The 22,079-nt window shown below is 45.1% G+C and overlaps 1 protein-coding gene across 1 annotated transcript in view; it reads right to left on the minus strand.

The window, feature by feature from the left end:
• Window positions 1-173: 173 nt before the first annotated feature.
• zgc:63587 (uncharacterized protein LOC393431 homolog) overlaps window positions 174-22,079 on the minus strand; it is a 31,677-nt gene continuing 9,771 nt past the window's right edge. The window contains exons 7-13 of the mRNA XM_064353247.1: window positions 21,895-22,012; window positions 10,279-10,380; window positions 9,724-9,869; window positions 8,041-8,124; window positions 7,501-7,558; window positions 5,912-6,029; window positions 174-3,265 (exon numbers count right to left, since the gene is read on the minus strand). Coding sequence (XP_064209317.1) covers window positions 5,961-6,029; window positions 7,501-7,558; window positions 8,041-8,124; window positions 9,724-9,869; window positions 10,279-10,380; window positions 21,895-22,012 — 577 coding nt within the window. The 3' untranslated portion in view covers window positions 174-3,265; window positions 5,912-5,960. The remainder of the gene's footprint in view (window positions 3,266-5,911; window positions 6,030-7,500; window positions 7,559-8,040; window positions 8,125-9,723; window positions 9,870-10,278; window positions 10,381-21,894; window positions 22,013-22,079) is intronic.

The raw sequence follows: 22,079 nt of genomic DNA on the forward strand, positions 1-22,079 counted from the left end.
TAAACAGCAAACAGATAAATAGCTCTTAATTATGGATCAGGCTGTCTTTGCTGTTGTGTATATATGTGCAGCTGCACTCAATATTACATATGACAGAGGCATTATGCAGAAAACGCTCCGATCAGAAATTAGGGTGATGAAATTATGAAAGCAGTAAAAGGCGGGGACTGAAATGTTTCTGCCAAAATTTATTTTTACTAATGACCATGTAAAACCGTAGTACAAAAAGAGTCTTATATAACAAATGGTTTATACTAAAAACACATTGAGGAAGCCTTTCTGTCAGGAATCAAATCTCCATTTGCTAAAATGCCTGTGAGAAAGCTGACAGGCCAGTTTCACTTAGACATCAGAGCAGAATGAATGTCTTGGGGAAGCAAGGGCTGTGTCAAGGGCAGTTCACTGGCCTACTATTGAGTACGCAAGCTGTATGCAACCTGTATAGTCAGTACCAGGCAAGTAAAATGATTCAGAAAAAGCCCACATTTCTTAATATGGTTCAAAGATTGAGATCTTGTCACAAAGGCTGAATATAGAGCTGACGATAGTGTTAGACCAATGCATTAAGAAAAGACCCAAAGCCAGATTCAACAAAAGTAAAAATAACATACTATAAGATGAACGCTCTTATCCAGAATAAGGAAATTAGATATTTCTTAGATTACAGTGCATCTTTCTTAAGACAAAATGTGAGCTGAGGGGACAATAACCATATCATTATTCACTAAAGTATTTGATTTGGTTCTGATTACATTTTCATCAAATAGTCTGTCTCTTGAATGCCTACATTAACTCTTGCCAATTAATCACATGGAGAGAACTAAGGTAAGTAGAAATATGAACACACAAACATTTTTGTCAACTGAAGTGTGAGTTAATCATTATGTTTACCTATTAATTCTCCTCCCCCCCCCCCCCCCAATTTTAACCCAATAGATCCTGGTTCACAGGACTTTATAGACACACAACTGCATTACATAGTTGTTCGGTTATCCCTTTTTCAGTCATGAGAATTACAATAAAACACAGCTTTTATTCCATTTCTGCTCTGTAGGACAGGTCTGTAAACAGATTAATTTCCTAAATCCACTGTGCAAGTTATCGTCTTCTCAAGGCGCTCAGTAAAGATGGTAATACCTGAGTGAAAACTCACTTCCACCACTGGCCACACACTCCCACTTCCTGGTAGTGAACGTGCTGTGCTAAGACTCTCAGTGGAGTGATGTCATAGACCTAACAGAGGCAGGAAGTCCAAACAGGGGAAGCTAAATTTTCTGCTAAACTGCAGCATCAATTACAGATAGCCAGGCAGCATATTACACAACGTCAATGCTCTCAATGCGCTCAGTCGGCGTACAAAAGCAGAGGACGTACCTCAGACTAGCACCATTACCCTGGATTAACCAACAATGAAGAAAAAAATTATTATAGTGAAACATTTCTCAACACTGACACAGGGAAGCTGCAGCGCTGTCTATTTTTAGACATTATTTCAATACTTACAGCACACATGCTGCTCCTCAAAAAAAAAACCTGGAGCCAAGAACTGGCCTAAAGATAGCAAGTGTACAGGAAAGAGTGCACAGGGAACAGTGATGGAGACTGTAGAGAGTGCACAGGGAAGAGTAATGGAGACTGTAGAGAGTGCACAGGGAAGAGTAATGGAGACTGTAGAGAGTGCACAGGGAAGAGTAATGGAGACTGTAGAGAGTGCACAGGGAAGAGTGAGAGGCATACACTGCAAAATGAAAATGCTGAAGACTCTTAAAAGTGCAGTAAAAGGTAAAGAAATATATGGAGGTTCAGACAGATGGCAGATTGTCAGGAAAAGTTTTGTTTCCTCTGTAAATGCATGTACAAGTAGCTGGAGCTGTCCAGGGTGCTGTGTGATAGAATACTCTGCACCCCTTTCAGCTGTTACTATGAGCCAGAGTTCCCTAAACATAACTGCAAGATCAGGCCTGTTTCCAGGCGCTAATTAAAATTTGCAGGCATGTTTGCCTCCAGTAATGTGAAAAAGTCTATTAAGGACTCCTGGATGTGGTCTCCTCTGGACGGACTAAGAGAAAACAAGGGAGAGGAAGATTTTAAAATGGAGGTGGACACCCGTTGTTCTTTAAAGTGCCATATTTATAAATGTGGAACTGCATAGACATTACTGCAATGCTGCAATGTCCTGAAAAGGACATTAGCTGAAGTGAAATTTATATTCAATTCTGACACCCTTTTCTTACATAGATCTAGTAGGGGCAATGCAGACAGCCTGGAACACATAGTAAACAGCCCATCAATGACAAGCACCTACATCAGACAGGTCATGTCTGTGGCTTAATTAGTCCCTGATGTGAGAGGTGTGTACCGTAGACCAGAGTTCACAAATTTGGTCCTGGGGCCCCATGTCTGCAAGTTTTTCAACATTTCTTATGCATGAATTTATTTGTGAAATGTTATAATAAGAAATAGTCTCATTTAGTAGCTAAAATAAAGGGGAATCAAAGGCATACCAATGCATTAATTTAATGTGGTATACGGCCAATACAGCACAATAAGACATTAAGGTTAAATAGGCATTATGGCATTATTAAGGTTAAATTTGTGTCTTACATCACTGAGTAACTGATGAAATCAGTGGAAAGTGTGGAAACCTGGTCACTGAAATATTTGAAACAAAGACATCCAAGCAAAGCCAAAGTAAATGGCAAAACCTGCATTATGTTAATGTGTAGAGAAATTATTATTATTATTATTATGGAAGAACTTCAGCGTGAGTTTTCAACAACCTAATTTGATGAAGAAACACTAACCAGCACACATGGGACAGGGGTGGGGGCAGGACCAAGATTGAGAACTCAGCCTTTTTGGTTTTTTAAAATAAAATCTACAGTCTGGGTGATCTATTTAGGACACCCCTGAAATCATCAAACTCAGTTACTGCGGGGTTGTAAGTAAACAGATCATCCTGTTTCAGGACTAAATCACAGGCTGCTTTTGTAGAATGACCAGGGAGCCCCGGGGACAAGAATTCAGGGAGGGGGTCAGAGTAGGGGACAGGAATTCAGGGAGGGTGTCAGAGCAGGGGACAGGAATTCAGGGAGGGGGTCAGAGCAGGGGACAGGAATTCAGGGAGGGGGTTAGAGTATTCCACAGCATGGTGTAGACTGTGTGGGCAGGCACTTGGGCTCAGGGGAGTGGCAGCGAACCGATGCTATTGGTCTGAATGCTTGTCAATCACGAGGGGTCGGGGGATGAATGGATGATGAAGGCTCTGGAAAATAAAAACAGGCAACAGTTAGAGTTCCACCTGTAGGCCACACAAACCATGTGGGGATGCTCAGCACAGTGCAGGCATCCCACAGACCAGATTCAACAAAAATACAAACAAGACCAGGTCAAAACCTAGTATATGGCTGGACCTAACACACCATCCAGCCGTCCAATGGTGTAACTTCATAACTCGGCCGACCAATGGTGTAACTTCATCACTCAGTCAGATCACTTCAGTCACTCAGTCACAGACATTCACGTTTGTAGGGCTGGCCCCACTGTTGCGGTCCAGCCAATAATCTTTTTGCTGTACTGATTTTCCACACATTCAGTATCTGTGCCACACTAACCACACATTTAGCATCTGTGCCACACTAATCACACGCTAACCACACACTCAGCATATCTGTGCCACACTAACCACACACTCAGTATCTGTGCCACACTAACCACACATTCAGCATCTGTGCCACACTAACCACACATTCAGCATCTGTGCCACACTAACCACACACTCAGCATCTGTGCCACATTAACCACACACTCAGCATCTGAGCAACACTAACCACACACTCAGCATCTGTGCCACACTAACCACACACTCAGCATCTGTGCCACACTAACCACACACTCAGTATCTGTGCCACACTAACCACATACTCAGCATCTGTGCCACACTAACCACACATTCAGCATATCTGTGCCACACTAACCACACATTCAGCATATCTGTGCCACACTAACCACACACTAACCACACATTCAGCATCTGTGCCACACTAACCTCACACTCAGCATCTGTGCCACACTAACCACACACTCAGTATCTGTGCCACACTAACCACACACTCAGTATCTGTGCCACACTAACCACACATTCAGCACCTGTGCCACACTACCCACACATTAACCACACATTCAGCACCTGTGCCACACTACCCACACATTAACCACACATTCAGCACCTGTGCCACACTACCCACACATTAACCACACATTCAGCACCTGTGCCACACTACCCACACATTAACCACACATTCAGCATCTGTGCCACACTAATCACACATTCAGCACCTGTGCCACAATAATCACACATTAACCACACATTCAGCACCTGTGCCACAATAATCACACACTAACCACACATTCAGCACCTGTGCCACACTACCCACACATTAACCACACATTCAGCATCTGTGCCACACTAATCACACATTCAGCACCTGTGCCACAATAATCACACATTAACCACACATTCAGCACCTGTGCCACAATAATCACACACTAACCACACATTCAGCATCTGTGCCACACTAATCACACACTAACCACACATTCAGCATCTGTGCCACACTAATCACACACTAACCACACATTCAGCATCTGTGCCACACTAATCACACACTAACCACACATTCAGCATCTGTGCCACACTAATCACACACTAATCACACATTCAGCATCTGTGCCACACTAATCGCACACTAACCACACATTCAGCATCTGTGCCACACTAACCACACACTCAGTATCTGTGCCACACTAATCACACATTCAGTATCTGTGCCACACTAACCACACATTCAGCATTTCTGTGCCACACTAATCACACACTAACCACACATTCAGCATCTGTACCACACTAACCACACATTTATAACTATGTCTTCACCACATCTAGCAAGTGTTTCCATCGTGTACTTATGTGTTAAAATAGCACTCATCCTGAATTCACCATTGATTTGGAAAGAAACTGCCATTAACATTACTCAGAACATTTTAGAATAGAACAGAATTTCTTTGTCGTTGTACTGGTGTATACAATGAAATTCAGGTGCACTGCCTGAGCGGAGCTCAAATATACAAGATAAAACAAGGTAATAAAAATATAAAAGATGAAAAAATGAATAATAAAAACTCTACATACAGCTCACGCGCGTGCACTCGCGTATACACACTCTGACACACATGCACACAAATTCACACACGCATACCCATAATGCCTATGTATGCACCGAATAAGCACAGAGTACCTGAATGCACAGAATAAATAATAGTGTTGTACAGATAAATATGAATAAATATCAGTATTGCACAGACGTATTGTTCAGTATAAATATTGTCTATAGGGGGTGTACTTTCAGTGCAGAGTTCAGTGTGGTGATGGCTTTGGGGTAGAAACTGTTTGTTAATCTTCTGGTGCGTGCTTTGATGGACCTGTAGCGCTATCCTGAGGGCAGAAGGACGAACAAGTGATGGGCGGGGTAATATGGGTCCTTTAAAATGCAGGATGCCTTCCGCAGGCAACGGGAGCTGTAGATGTCTTCCAGGGCAGGCAGATGTGTGTTAGTGATCTTCTGGGCTGTAGTAACAGCATAGCAGCATTTTACAGAAAGTGCGTACGCACAAAACCTTCACTGCCCCAACACAGCAAGCCTGGACTGCAGCATGTCAGCACCAGGTCCACATGCAGGCCTCATCCAGTCCTATCCCAGTCCAAACCCAGTCCTGACCTGGACTGGTTCTGATACAGACACCCTTGTTGACTGCCATTACTTTGGGTGGGTTTACAGAGGGGTGTGGAGTTGTTTGCCCATGGCCACTGTGTGTGTGGCATAGCAGAGGATTTTGGGTTCAGATGACTCACCTGTACGGGGCGTGCAGAAGGACCCCGTCCCGGGACAGCCAGCCCAATCTCACTCATCAGCAGGCTTCATCCGCATCTGCGCCTGCATCTGAGTGATCATCTCCTGCATCCGGCGTAGCTGGAGGAGCAACACACACACACACACACACACACACACACACAAACGTACATGCGCACACACGCGCACACACACACACACAGGGACCGGAGGCCAGGTTAGTTGTTTTGGATCAGCAGACGGGGACCGGAGCTGCTCATTGGTCTTCAGTGTCATTTCCATTTCCCACTCACTTCCCTTATCCCATTTCCTGTTATGGACTGACCCCAGACCAGGTTGTCACAAATGAAGCAAACTTTTGTTTGTTCATACTTACAAAATTACATTTAAACAGCCAGGTTGGATCAAAGTGTTTTGTTACAGACACATGCACTGTGTATCTGACGGAGGAAGAGTTTAGACTGACTACGATCACCTTCAAATAATTTAGTGCAATGTACTGTTACCTTCACAGAAATAAACACCTCCTACACCTCATCAACGCTATCATTAGATGAAGACAATTCAGATTTATTTAAAATAAATAATAGATAATATAATTTAAAAAATTATATCGAGTTTGATCTGCAACCAAGTCAGACTATTCACATGAACAACGCTAATAATGCATACTGGAGTACAAACCAAGCCAATAAATACAGGTATATGATATTTATTCAAAGGCATGGCACTCGCACTCACGCGTGCACACAGACACACACACATGCGCGCGCACACACACACACATACACACAGCCCATGCCATTCTCTGTAAAGTGGGCCAGACCAATGAACATGCTATCAGTGGAAAGCGAGAATGTTTCCTGTGCAGACGTGTTTACCAACATACAGGCCTCTGCAATACATCAGCCCCAGGAAAGAGCAACAGTGCAGTCATGTTGAAGGCATGCAGTGGCCATTTGTAATTCTCATGGTTTGCGCTCCAAGATGGAAACCAAACAACAGAAGGAAGCCTGGGGTGGCCTCCAGAGAAGGCCTGGGAAAGCAGGATAACTGCCACTTTTTCAGCCCCCCTATTTTAGACTGGAGCTCGCTCCACTGCCAAGGACACTTCCCACACCAAACCTTAACCCTGAAAATCTGCACATACTGCAAATCCTTCCATTTTTTTTATAATGAAACTGGTCATATTTTCTGTAAATACCTCTCAGTGGGGAGAAAACCCTCAAGGTTACAAGATCAGGTAACAAGAAAAGGAACCCCACACTGATTTCAAGCCACTGATCTAGCATTTTCTTACACTCTAAAAAGAGATTTCTCCATATTCAACATCAACTTAAACAACTTTTACTGTTCCTCTAAAAGATTTAGCACTGGCGGGGGGATGATATTCATTCTACAACAACATCTTAATTCCACAGAACTACTGTTAAAGAACTGATGAAATTATGTTAATGTATTTGGGTTCTGTGATACATTGAAATGATCAAGCATTTCAAAAGAAAACCTACTTTCCAACCCACTAAACTCTGCAGTGAACAGTACACCACCCAACCACCCCCACCCACCCCCCCCCTTCCCCAGTCCTTACCTCTGCCTCCTTCTGCATCAGGATCTGGTCCTTGTCCACCACATCTTCCTCCACTGCCCTGCAGGGGGCAGCAGAGACACTATGAGCCCCAGCTCCACACAGATCAGTGCCAAAATTACAGAAGACTGACTGAAATCTACCATCCTGTAGGTTTTCATTTCAACCCTAATTTGGCACAACCGACTCTACTAATTGGCAGATCTCTAGCTGTTAAATGAGGTGTGCTTTGTTAGGGTTGAAATGAAAGCCTGTAGGCCGGAAGATCTGCAGGAACAGAGCCACTGCCTCAGGGCTTTTCTATTACCAGCTCAGTACACATCTTCCATCACTAAAAACACATATGCTCAAAAAGAAAAATAATCACAGCGGAACATGCTTGCATTCATCAACCAAAATAAGCCTAACACCAAGATTTCTGAATCATATCTCTGTTTGAGAAGAGAATGTGGGGGAATCACTTTTCTGTCTATTTCAGATCCTCACAATATTAGGGATTAGGGTCAGGGGTCAGGTGCGAGGGGGGGTAGAAGAGGGACTTGCCTTCCTGCTCGTTTTAGACGCTCTGAGCGGAAGTTCTCGTAATGCAGGTCCTGGGTGACTTCCTGCAGATCCTGCATATGAGTCCTGCAGAACCACAGGGAGACCTGCTCAGGATACTTACACCACCTTCATTACGCCACTTAAATGCCGCAGACATACACACACTATACATACACACAACATATATGCATTAGCCAGCCAGCAGCCATACCTCCATGCATTCTGCTCCTGCCAAATGGCTGAAGCTAAGCAGGTGTGGGCTTGGTTAGTACTTGGATGGGAGACCACCAGGAAGTGGTGTTGGTGGGCCAGCAGGGGGCAATCTTCCCTCTGGTACAAATAAACCCCAATGCCCCAGTGCAATGACGGGGACACTGTGCTGTAGGAGATGCCGTCTTTCGGATGAGACGTTAAACCGAGGTCCTGACTCTCTGCGGTCATTAAAGATCCCATGACACTTATCGCTAAGAGTAGGGGGTTCCCCGGTGTCCTGGCCAAATCCCAGATCTGGCTCTCGCAAAAACTTGCCACTAAAAATCATCCCCAGATTTAATTGGCTAAATAAATGTTCTCTCCCTCTCCACCTTCGCTAATGTGTGGTGCGCATTCTGGCGCAAAATGCCTGCCGTGCATCACCCAGGTGGGTGCTACACATTGGTGGTGGGTGAGGTGAGTTCCCCTTCACTGTAAAGCACTTTGAGCATCTGGAAAAGTGCTATATAAATGTAATTAATAATAATACATACAAACAAAAAACACACACACACACACACTATACATACACACAACATACATGCATGCATACATACAAACAAAAACACACACACACTCAAGCACATTTGCAGGATGTCTACTGGATGTTAATTTGTCCTCCTGCTGCTGTTACTAAACTCCTACACCAGAGGGTAGCACAACATCACCCTGAGCACTACCGCAGCCTTAAATTCAAGGCTCACGTACAATCCTCTCTATAGCAAAACACACCCCAGGTAACACAGTTCACCGATCTGTATTATTCACTGATCTTTACCAACAGTTGTTCCAAACTATCGTTTCTCAGGGGATATAAAAATGTTGAGCAAAACACAACAGGCATCCATCTTGCTTGCCACTGCAGGCAGTCACTTAATTTGCCTCTTGCTAGCTAGCTACTGTCTAGACAGCAAGCTACCTTGCTAGTATTGCAGATGGTTAGCTACGATAGCAACGTTCTAGTGTGCCTTATATAGTAGACAGACAGCAGGCTCACAAACATTAACATTAGCTAACATGAGCATGACAATAAATTGTTTCAATAATGTTTAACAATGTGCAGTTTAACAAAGTGCAGCATTACACAACTGAGTTTGAAGAGTTGACAGACAGTTACCGCTCTGAGTCTGTGCAGAAAACCCACAGATCTGTTCAATTACAATTAAATACCAAAAAAAGAGTTGAGTTATTCTGGAAGCAAAAGATTGTCTATGTTAAGCTTACATAATTAAGAATATCAGTTATAACAGAGTGTAAGTCCGCATAATTGAAGCTATTTAAAGCCGAGTATAAACCACGGTTTTTCACTCTCTGATGGGAGGCAGTTAGGAACTGAGGTTAAGGTTCAAGCCAGGACTGTACCCTCCTTCTTCAACATCACCCCAATGACATCACCCAGCATCCTTTGACCCCGTTGCTACAGCAACTCACACAAGCATGGTGCGCAGCTTGAGGAAGTCATTGTGCTCGGGGTTTTCCACCTCCACCACCCCCCAAGGGTACAGGCGTCCCCGGATCTTCTTCCCTTTCACCTCGATCAGCTGGTTGGAGCCGATCACGGCAAAGGGAATGCTGGCCTGGGAACAGAGAGCGGAAGAGCAGCAGAACGGGACATCAGCACAGTAACACAACAGAGACCCTAACAACCCTAACCCTGACCCTGACCCTGACCCAAACCCTGATGCTTACCCTGACCTGGACTCTAACCCTTACAATGATGCAGAAGTATCAGGTATGAGAGCTCATCATGTCTTTTACTCAACTATTCAGCATAAAATTCAACAAGCAGAAAATGCTGTTTGTATCCAACAGACAGTAGAGGTTTCTGCGATACTGCTGTAACAGGAACTTCACTTCAGCAGGTGTTTTACTGTCACCAAGTCCCCCACGTGACCAGTGAGTCACCACCGGGGGGCACTCCACACAAATAAGCAGTGTGTAGATTCTGCATGGTTGGAAAATTGTTTCCTTCAGTCCATCTTTCACCTTCAGAACACGTGTCTGCTCCTTGAACTCCTCATCCTCATCTGAATCTGCATCTGGAAGCTGGTATATGCGAATTCCGTGCTCTGCAATCTCGTCCAGGATCTGCAAGAAGACAAAAAACACCTAGGAACCACACTCTGCACCCCATTCACCATTTCACACTCCATTAAGAGTTTGCTGTAATTCTTGTAAAGTTTCTTTGGCAAAAAGCATAAATGATAAATTAATTAAATTTAATTTTGCAATGTAAAGATATTTCAGCTGTTTGTTTTGGAAAGCCTATAATCTACAGTTGCAAAAAAAAAGTTTGTGAACCATTCTAAATTACCTGGATTTCTACATTAATTACTCATTAAATGTGGTCTGATCTTCATTTAAGTTACAATAACAGACAAACACATTCCGCATAAACGAATAACACACAATCAATTGCACTTTTCAAGTCTTAATTCTAATTTAAAATGGTTCACCAACTTTTTCCTGCAACTGTATAAATCTACAAACAAAGCAATCTGTCAATTAAATGAGGTCAGCTTCCACACAACACAACAAATGGCCAAATTACTGGCAAAGGAAGCGTTCCATTTGCAGACCATAATGTCACACAACACCATAAGTACAGTTCACACATGAACTTGTATACATGTCATTCTCTCAGTCAAGCCCCATTGGATGTGATGCTCATCCAAGTACTAAAATAAGAGCTTAGTTCAGTACAGACCACTGTCTGTCACAGTATCTACATCACAGACCACTGTCTGCCACAGTAACTTCAGTACAGACCACTGTCCACCACAGTATCTACAGTACAGACCACTGTCAGTCATAGTATCTTCAGTACAGACCACTTTCTGCCACAGTAAGTAAAGTACAGACCACTGTCTGCCACAGTAACTACAGTACAGACCACTGTCTGCCACAGTAACTACAGTACAGACCACTATCTGCCACAGTATCTACAGTACAGACCACTATCTGCCACAGTAACTACAGTACAGACCACTGTCTGCCACAGTAACTCAGTACAGACTACTTTCTGCCACCGTAGCTACAGTACAGACCACTGTCTGCCACAGTAATTACAGTACAGACTACTGTGCGCCACAGTAACTACAGTACAGACCACTATCTGCCACAGTGTCTACAGTACAGACCACTCTCTGCCACATTATTTACAGTACAGAACACCGTCTGCCACAGTAACTATAGAACAGACCACTGTCTGCCACAGTAACTACAGTACAGACCACTATCTGCCACAGTATCTACAGTACAGACAATATTGCTCGCCATTTTCCTACCATTAAAGGTACCCCAGTTTACCTACTAACTAGATAGTATTTAGCACCATATCAAGCCGGGCCTTGAGATTCAGAGTCGACTACGTGACCTGGCAGGCTATTCCACACATTGACTGCTCTCTGTGTGAAAAAAACCTTCCTAATGTCTGCGCAGAATTTAACTTTGGCTAATTTCCATGTATGTCCCCTCGTTCTACTAACAGAACTCAACCTGAAGAATCTCTTGTAGTTCACTCTGAGGCTTTTAAATTTGTAAAAGGGATTAACAATCAAATCGCACATAAGTCTCTTTTTACTAAGAGATTAAGCATCTTAAGTCTTACAGTACAGACCAGTCTGCCCATAATCACATTACTTATAGTACAGACCATTTCCCCCTTAATCACACTGTACACAGTACATACCAGTCTGCCCATAATCACATATTACATGCAGTACAGACCAGTCTGTCTGTGATCATATCACATGCAGTACAGACCAGTCTGTCTGTGATCATATCACATGCAGTACAGACCAGTCTGTCTGTGATCACATCACATGCAGTACAGACCAGTCTGTCTGTGATCACATTACATGCAGTACAGACCAGTCTGTCTGTAATCACATCACATACAGTACAGACCAGTCTGTCTGTAATCACATTACATCCAGCACAGAGCAGTGTTCTGCCATTTGAGGCCATGTGGGAGTTCATCAAGCAAAACAGCTTTTAATGAAACCCAGGGAACAGCCTGCGTGGGGCATGAAGAACTCTAATTAAAATAGGGGGGAGAGGGGGTGGAGTGCATGAACGCTTCCTCTATTTTAACCTCTTAGGGGAAGGACTAAGGTCTAAAGCTCTCCTTCCTGGCATAAAAGGATCTTACACTTCCTGTTCTGCACCTGACTAAGCACCACTGCTAAAACAAACTGTCCTTTTCTCTACAAATACCACAGGAGCAGATATGATTATTTATGTTTTAACATCAAAGCCCTGTTTATTTAAGAAGCACAGTTACAATGCATTTTAAAACAATGCCAGAAATGTACAACAAATGTTTTCCTGCCACTTTTGGGAATTATTTCACATAAAAAGGACGGTTTTGAAACTAGCAGGAACCTGGGAGCTTATTCAATTATTTCAAAAGAAAATGCTTGTTATGACTACAGATTGTTTTTGTATCGTGAATTCAAAGCACATTGGAGAGCCGCGGCCATCGGCAGCAGAGCCATTGTTGCCGAGCAGCACTGAAAACAAAGGCTGCGTGCTCGCTGCCCAGGAGATGGTGACAGTCAGTCAGTCGCCCTGCCACAGGACCCTCAGATTGGCTCGGGCAGACTCACTATGCGATCATGCAGAGATGGGGAGTTTGCACAAGGACAAACAAAGCAAAAGAAAATAGACAGAACATGAACAATGGGGAAAGAAGGAAATAAACTGATCTCATCGGCTCACAGCACAGAACTGAATGGAAGCAGAGTTCACTAGCCCTGTTTCACTAGCCATCAGAACACCACTGCTGGCTAAATCTGCCCTCTTCCTGACTCAGGAACACAAACTGTGTCCATCATAGTACAGTTCTAATTTCATCACCATCAGGGAGATCGTCTGCTTCTGCCTCTGCTTTGGGGATGCCAGGCAGGAGAGGCAATCCCTGTAAGGAAATAAAAGCGAACCCAGAGAACTGGCTGGAGTAGCTCTAGAGTGAGTCAGAGGGTGCCGGAGATGAGGAAGAGAGGGTAGCGCTCTGAGCTGGTCTGCTTAACTTGGCTGCCCTACGGCCAGTCCATCCACACAAGCAGAACAACAATAGCACCAGACTTTCGGGGCATAATCAGTGAAAAAGGAAGGCAGCTGTGATCTTTACTATAATCTGTGTCTTATAGGATGTCAGATACAATCTGGTCATGAGCTGGTGGAGCAAGAGGAGAGCAGGAGGAGAGCAGGAGGAGGAGCAGGAGGAGGAGCAGGAGGAGGAGCAGAGCAGGAGGAGAGCAGGAGGAGGAGCAGAGCAGGAGGAGAGCAGGTGAAGGAAAAAGAGGGCAGGCTGGGTGGCACACCTCTATGGCTGGCCAATCAGAAGCAGAGGACAAGCTACAGGAAGAGACCAAAAGTCAAAGGCCAGAGGTCCGTTCCAAATGGAACAAATATCCAATAGTTCCAAAGCCAGGTCCTATTACACCTTTTTTCCTGCCAGAACCAGACACAAAAGGACAAATTAAGTTCTGGGTCCAGTTCCAAGGCATAAGGGAGCCAATATTCACACCACATACAGCTTAATTAAGCTTCATTTAGCCTTTGCATCACCACTGGAACCAGTACCAACACCAGAAATCTAGGCAGCGAGCAATTTTTAGCCATTTACAGAAATAAAATTTCATGAAGGTTCACAGTCTGCTTTACTGTGAGAGACAGGCACAGTCTGTGTTGCTGTGAGAGACAGGCACAGCCTGCTTTACTGTGAGAGACAGGCACAGCCTGCTTTACTGTGAGAGACAGGCACAGTCTGTGTTGCTGTGAGAGACAGGCACAGCCTGCTTTACTGTGAGAGACAGGCACAGCCTGCTTTACTGTGAGAGACAGGCGCAGTCTGCTTTACTGTGAGACAGGCACAGTCTGTGTTACTGTGAGAGACAGGCACAGTCTGTTTTACTGTGAGAGACAGGCACAGTCTTGTTATGGTGAGGAAGAGTCAGTGCCAAAGCTTGTTGCCAGTACGCCCGTAATTAAGATCCCCACTGATGATACACCCATAACCCAAAACAGCAATTTCATTTTGCTGACAGACTGCATGCGTGCACATGTACACAAGCCTGTCTCACAGAATTTTTAACCCAGACAAACCACAGGTCACAAGCCATTTTCACCACTATAAATACATAAGAAAACAAAATAAGACAGGGCTAACAGTCAACAAAAACAAACAAGTTCTCAGAGCACAGGTAGTTTGTGTCCATACTAAATATGTGCAGGGACTATGCGCAGTTGTGGAGTGGACACATTACACACTGCGGGTAAATAAAACGCTCAGCTGTGCTCTTCCACGAGAGGAGCACATTATACACTGCAGGTAAATAAAACGCTCAGCTGTGCTCTTCCACGAGAGGAGCACATTACACACTGCAGGTAAATAAAACGCTCAGCTGTGCTCTTCCATGCTTTCCTCCAGCAGTGCCTTCCCAGCAGCACTGACGCATGAACGTGTCATTCTCTCGAGAACTCCAAACCCACAGCACAGTACCTCACTGCACACAATGAGGCAAACACACGCACAAAGAATGATAAATACCTCAAGTAAAAGACAAAAAGGACAACTCAGGTCTAAAAGCAATATGTGGGTATATTGTGTAAAAAAATTAGCCCGTATTTTCAACATCAAGATGAGATCACCTGAAACCATAATCATAAGTTAACAGAGAATAAGTGTGTTAACTTAGCAGTAGCAATTTTATCAGGATGCTTTCATGATGAACAGATGATCATTGTGTTGATGGTGGGGGTTGGTGGGGGAGGTGTCAGAGTGCAGTGGGGGTGCCCCAGGGGCAGGAGGAGCATGGCGGGCAGGGAGGGGCTGTGTGGGCACATTCCTACCCCTCCCTGCCTCAGATAAGCTCAGCCCCAGGGACCCTCTAATTACCCAGGACAGAGGCACTGGCATGACTCACCATCACCAGGGCAACCATGGAATCAAAAAAAGAACACATACTACAGGGTGATCTAGTCTACCGTGCAGTTATTTTTCCCAGAAACCCCTGGACCACCCACCTTACAGGCTGCAAGTGTTCTGATTCGAGGCTCTATATGTCAGGCACTGTCAGGAAGTCTCAGGATGAAGATGTGATCGCCATTTTGTGGAGGCAAAAGAGGGTACATGCCTAAACCTGCGCATGATGGGTTTTTTTAAACACATTTTTACAAAGCGTTTGCAGTCTGGTGGTTTAAAAAGTTCACTGAACGGAAACCCATATTCATTGTTTTCCACTTCAAACACACGAGGCTGCTGTGTTACAAAGGCACAATCAACCCTAAAGGGCAAATAAACCCACCCAACAAAATCAGGCCCCACACTGCCCTTAACCCTGCACTGCTGCTTCACATAGCCAACTGTTTCCACAGCCTTTATCCTAAAGGCCACGCCCTGTTTCTACACCCTTTATCCTAAAGACCACGCCCTGTTTCTACACCCTTTATCCTAAAGGCCACGCCCTGTTTCTACACCCTTTATCCTAAAGGCCACGCCCTGTTTCTACACCCTTTATCCTAAAGGCCACGCCCTGTTTCTACACCCTTTATCCTAAAGGCCACGCCCTGTTTCTACACCCTTTATCCTAAAGGCCACGCCCTGTTTCTACACCCTTTATCCTAAGGCCACGCCTGTTTCTACAACCTTTATCCTAAGGACCACGCCCTGTTTCTACACCCTTTATCCTAAAGGCCAACGCCCTGTTTCTACACCCTTTATCCTAAGGCCATGCCCTGTTTTACACCCTTTATCCTAAAGGCCACGCCCTGTTTCTACAACCTTTATCCTAAAGGCCACGCCCTGTTTATACACCCTTTATCCTAAAGGCCACGCCCTGTTTCTACAACCTTTATCCTAAAGGCCACGCCCTGTTTATACACCCTTTATCCTAAAGGCCACAAAACACTTCACTTAGTCTGCCTCGAGCCATTGAGAGCAGTTGCCACCCAATGAAGGTAAGACTTATGTTGGTCTAACACACACAGATCACTCTGACGGGCTAACACACACTGATCACTCTGACAGGCTAACGCACACTGATCACTCTGACGGGCTAAAGCACACAGATCACTCTGACGGGCTAACACACACAGATCACTCTGACAGGCTAACGCACACTGATCACTCTAACAGTGTGTGTTAGCCTGTCGGTTATACCAAGCAAAAATGTCCAGCTTTCCAAACTTTGAGGAATAAATATGTCCAAATTGAGAAGGGAAATTGTCCCTGTATGATGCCAAAAAAGGCTCATGTTTCTAAAATTTCTCAGCTGGACTACTGTAATGCTTTTCCACCTGGCTGCACTAATCTGACCGTGGAACATACAGAGTGCAGGTTCTAGGGTTCTAACACACAGAGTGCAGGTCCTAGGGTTCTAACATACACAGTGCAGGTTCTAGGGTTCTAACATACACAGTGCAGGTTCTAAGGTTCTAACAAGAACCAAAAAATGTGAATATATCCTGACACTCACGTCTCCTCATTGGGTGGCAGTTAAGTTTTGTTGACTGCGAGTTTCCTCTGAGAATACTAAATGGATTTGCTTCATTGAAATTCTGAGCTTTTGCTCACATAACAAAGAAATGCACATCTAAGCCAATCACACAATAAATCCAGAGTAAAGGACAGAAAGGGGGATGGAGAGTAAAGGACAGAAAGGGGGGTGGGTAAAGGACAGAAAGGGGGATGGAGAGTAAAGGACAGAAAGGATGGAAGTAAGGACAGAAAGGGGTGGAGTAAGACAGAAGAGGATGGAGAGTAAGGACAGAAGGGGGTGGTAAAGGACAGAAAGAGGGGATGGAGAGTAAAGGACAGAAAGGGGGGATGGAGAGTAAAGGACAGAAAGGGGATGGAGAGTAAAGGACAGAAAGGGGGAATGGAGAGTAAAGGACAGAAAGGGGGATGGAGAGTAAAGGACAGAAAGGGGTGGGTAAGGACAGAAAGGGGATGGAGAGTAAAGGACAGAAAGGGGATGGAGAGTAAAGGACAGAAGAGGGATGGAGAGTAAAGGACAGAAAGGGGGGGTAGGCGAGGGATGAGTAAAGGACAGAAAGGGGGTTGTAAAGGACAGAAAGGGGGATGGAGAGTAAAGAACAGAAAGGGGGGTAGGACAAAGGGGTGGAGAGTAAAGGACAGAAAGGGGGATGGAGAGTAAAGGACAGAAGGGGGATGGAGGTAAAGGACAGAAAGGGGGATGGAGAGTAAAGGACAGAAAGGGGATGGAGAGTAAAGAACAGAAAGGGGATGGAGAGTAAAGGACGAAAGGGGGATGGAGAGTAAAGGACAGAAAGGATGGAAAGACGAGGGGTGGAGAGTAAAGACAGAAAGGGGGATGGAGAGTAAAGGACAAGGGTGGTAAAGGACGAAAGAGGGGATGGAGAGTAAAGGACAGAAGGGATGAGAAGGGCAGAAAGGGGATGGAGAGTAAGGACAGAAAAGGGGATGGAGAGTAAAGGACAGAAGAGGGGAGAGTAAAGACAAAGGATGGAGTAAAGAACAGAAAGGGGGATGGAGAGTAAAGAACAGAAAGGGGGATGGAGAGTAAAGGACAGAAAGGGGGATGGAGAGTAAAGAACAGAAAGGGGGGGGTGGGTAAGATCTGCGGTTGATTCTGTGCTACATTCACATGGCTGACTATCAGGGTAGCACAGCCCTGAAGAACAAACAGAGTGGAACAATGAGGGGAAAAGGCTGACAGGAGCAGCCAGGCTGAAATACTGCTGCCTGGGCGGGGGGGTGGGGGGGTGGCCAGCTTCCTGCATCGGGGGGGGGGGGCAGCTTCCTGCGTGGGGGGAACGGCTCTCCCTGGGCCCCCCCCACCACCTGCAGTGCTGCTCACTGAAAACATAAAACCCACAGAGCATTCAGCAGGATGTTTCACCACACCTGTGTTTTACTGGGTGTGTGTGTGCGTGTGTCCTCCTAAACATCAGAACCTTTTCCTTACCATCTACTTCCTTCCACATCCATCCCCTCACTAAGCTCAGGACACAGCCACGTGCACATCCATCCCCTCACCGCACATCCATCCCCTCACTGCACATCCATCCCCTCACTGCACATCCATCCCTCACTAAGCTCAGGACACAGCCACGTGCACATCCATCCCTCACTAAGCTCAGGACACACAGCCACGTGCACATCAATCCCCTCACTGCACATCCATCCCCTCACCGCACATCCATCCCCTCACTACACATCCATCCCCTCACTACACATCCATCCCCTCACTGTACATCCATCCCCTCACTGCACATCCATCCCCTCACCGCACATCCATCCCCTCACTACACATCCATCCCCTCACTGTACATCCATCCCCTCACTGCACATCCAACCCTCACTAAGCTCAGGACACACAGCCACGTGCACATCAATCCCCTCACTGTACATCCATCCCCTCACTGCACATCCAACCCTCACTAAGCTCAGGACACACAGCCACGTGCACATCCATCCCCTCACTGCACATCCAACCCTCACTAAGCTCAGGACACACAGCCACGTGCACATCCATCCCCTCACTGCCTAAGGCTCATAAAACTCACTCTCCACAAGCAGACATGAAGCCTCAAGTTGGGAGCACACACCTGCATCAGACTCCGTTTGGCCCAGAAGCAGGCGGGGGTTTGAAGGGTGGGGGAGGGTGAATGGAGCTACAAGCTGACATTCCAGGAAGGTAAGTGGCTTGTAGAACAAGGCACTGAACACACACATTGCTGACGGCCATGCCTTCTCTGCAGAGTCGCCCGACACATTGCAGGAAATGTATATTGTTCTGTACAAGCTGTTTCCCCACTAATACTGAACAATGAAGTGGTGGTGCTGGAGGGGGGCACTTTTTCATCTTCTGCTTTGAGATCAACAATGTGAAATGGTGAGAAAGTGGCCAGTGGAAAATAAATCCATCTCTCAGAAGCCCAAGCACAATGTGCCCATTTGTCTTCTGACAATGGCAGGCGCAGAGGCTGCGGCTTTTACCCAAAGCAGGGCCATGAATGACCTCATTAAAAAACTATCAGGAATATTTCATTGTTTAATGAGGGAACGTAACTATAGACTAATATGTGAAGGAGGACCTGCTAAGAATAATCCACTCTTTTCCAGTAAAGAGCCTTTGGGTTGTGTTTTTAGGTGTAAAATGGACTTTCCAGCTTTATTAGTCAAACTTGGGAGCTGCAAAATGCATGCTGTGCTAAAGGGCTCTCGTCTCATTTATGAAAAATGCTAAATACAGTGGATTTAATTTTTACTGTTAAAGGAAAATGGAATGTCCAGCCTCTTTTTGTATATTTTGTTTCATTAAGATAGGTAGGAAGCAGAGAGGGTAACAGACAGAGAAGGGATCACAGCTCAGAAGGTGCTATGGTGGGAGACCAAAGATTTGGCGCCACATCTTCCCAAATTACGATAAAATCACACAGGCTCAACTCTGGATCTTAGTGGCATCCTGCTGTATAAGAGCAGAGTAATATCCTGCTATATAAGAGCAGAGTGATATCCTGCTGTATAAGAGCAGAGTAATATCCTGCTATATAAGAGCAGAGTGATATCGTGCTGTATAAGAGCAGAATGATATCCTGCTGTATAAGAGCAGAGTGATATCCTGCTGTATAAGAGCAGAGTGATATCCTGCTGTATAAGAGCAGTGATATCCTGCTGTATAAGAGCAGAGTGATATCCTGCTGTATAAGAGCAGAGTGATATCCTGCTGTATAAGAGCAGTGATATCTCTAGACTGATATTGAAAGAGCAGTGATATACATAGCTGTATAAGAGCAGTGATATCCTGCTGTATAAGAGCAGTGATATCCTGCTGTATAAGAGCAGAGTGATATCCTGCTGTATAAGAGCAGTGATATCCTGCTGTATAAGAGCAGAGTGATATCCTGCTGTATAAGAGCAGTGATATCCTGCTGTATAAGAGCAGTGATATCCTGCTGTATAAGAGCAGAGTGATATCCTGCTGTATAAGAGCAGAGTGATATCCTGCTGTATAAGAGCAGTGATATCCTGCTGTATAAGAGCAGTGATATCCTGCTGTATAAGAGCAGTGATATCCTGCTGTATAAGAGCAGTGATATCCTGCAGTATAAGAGCAGAGTGATATCCTGCTGTATAAGTGCAGAGTGATATCCTGCTGTATAAGACAGAGTGATATCCTGCTGTATAAGAGCAGTGATATCCTGCTGTATAAGAGCAGAGTGATATCCTGCTGTATAAGAGCAGTGATATCCTGCTGTATAAGAGCAGAGTGATATCCTGCTGTATAAGAGCAGTAATATCCTGCTGTATAAGAGCAAAGTGATATCCTGCTGTATAAGAGCAGTATATCCTGCTATAGGCGTATGGTATAGAGCAGTGATATCCTGCTGTATAAGAGCAGTAATATCCTGCTGTATAAGAGCAGTGATATCCAGCTGTATAAGAGCAGAGTGATATCCTGCTGTATAAGAGCAGTGATATCCTGCTGTATAAGAGCAGTAATATCCTGCTGTATAAGAGCAGTGATATCCAGCTGTATAAGAGCAGAGTGATATCCTGCTGTATAAGAGCAGTGATATCCTGCTGTATAAGAGCATCGAATGAAATTGAAAATGAGGCTAATGATTCCCTGCACTGGACAGCACACACCGGAACTATACAAGATTAGCTTGATTGCAAGCAATGCAATTCAGACTTCCTTATTTAAGCTAGGGGGAGGGGTGGCTATACTGGTGGCAGGAAGGCCACTACAACAGTCCCGATGCTTAAAGCCTTGTCCTTGTGGGTTTGCAATGTTTGGGACAATGAGTTTCACAGGAAATAAACAGATTATATCATCAGGTTACCCACAGGCCTGCATTCCATACTCTACCCTTAGCCTTAACCTAACCTTTCTCCTTACTGAACCCAGCCAGCAGGACAGGACCCCAGGGCCTCAACATGCCCTAAACCAAACCCTTAGCCTAATCTTTACCCTTACAGAACCCAGCCAGCAGGACCTGTTCCGTTCCACCTTAGACTCTATTCCACTCTACCTTAGACTCAGTTCAATATGAAACATCTGCAAACTGAAACATCCTCAGCACTGATGCCCTTTCCAAACATATCACAACAGTCAGCAACTCTCTCATTCACTGAGGGCTTCTGTTCCAGCCATTCTAGCCATAATTACAGGCAAACAGACTTGCACAACATGTTTGCACACGGCTATGAGCATGTTAACTATGCAATTCACTCAGGAAAAATATATTTTTGTCCCTCATTTAGCGAAGTATTTCCAACTTTGTGGCCACTGCCAGCATATATAAATGATGAAGTGGTGACCCTTCACACTGCTTGCATTGCCTGAGTACCAGAATTCTGAAAACAATTCAGTGAATCACTGCCAGAACTAAATCAATTGAACCATGATTCCAAGTACAAGAGGAAATGATCGACCTGAAGGAGCCATCAACAGCAGTGCCTGGGAAGCAGGGTCACTTAAGGAGGAGGAAACGGGGCGGGGGGGCGGGGGTGTTTGAGCCGGGTCACGTGAGAAGGCATAATTTACGGTAGCGGATTATGTTGTGTCCGTGTGTGTGTGTGTATGTGTGCGAGCTGTAACTCACCCTCCTCTTCAGACGATCCCGCTCTCTCAGCGTCAGGGTGTCAGCCTTTGCGATGACGGGGACAATGTTCACCTTGCTGTGAATGGCCTTCATGAACTCGACATCTAGGGGTTTCAGCCTGAGAAGAGAGAGACACACACACACACACACACACGCATCATCATCAACAGCACACACATGCAGCG

This window comes from Anguilla rostrata, chromosome 10, assembly GCF_018555375.3.
Source record: "Anguilla rostrata isolate EN2019 chromosome 10, ASM1855537v3, whole genome shotgun sequence".
Classification (NCBI taxonomy): domain Eukaryota; kingdom Metazoa; phylum Chordata; class Actinopteri; order Anguilliformes; family Anguillidae; genus Anguilla; species Anguilla rostrata.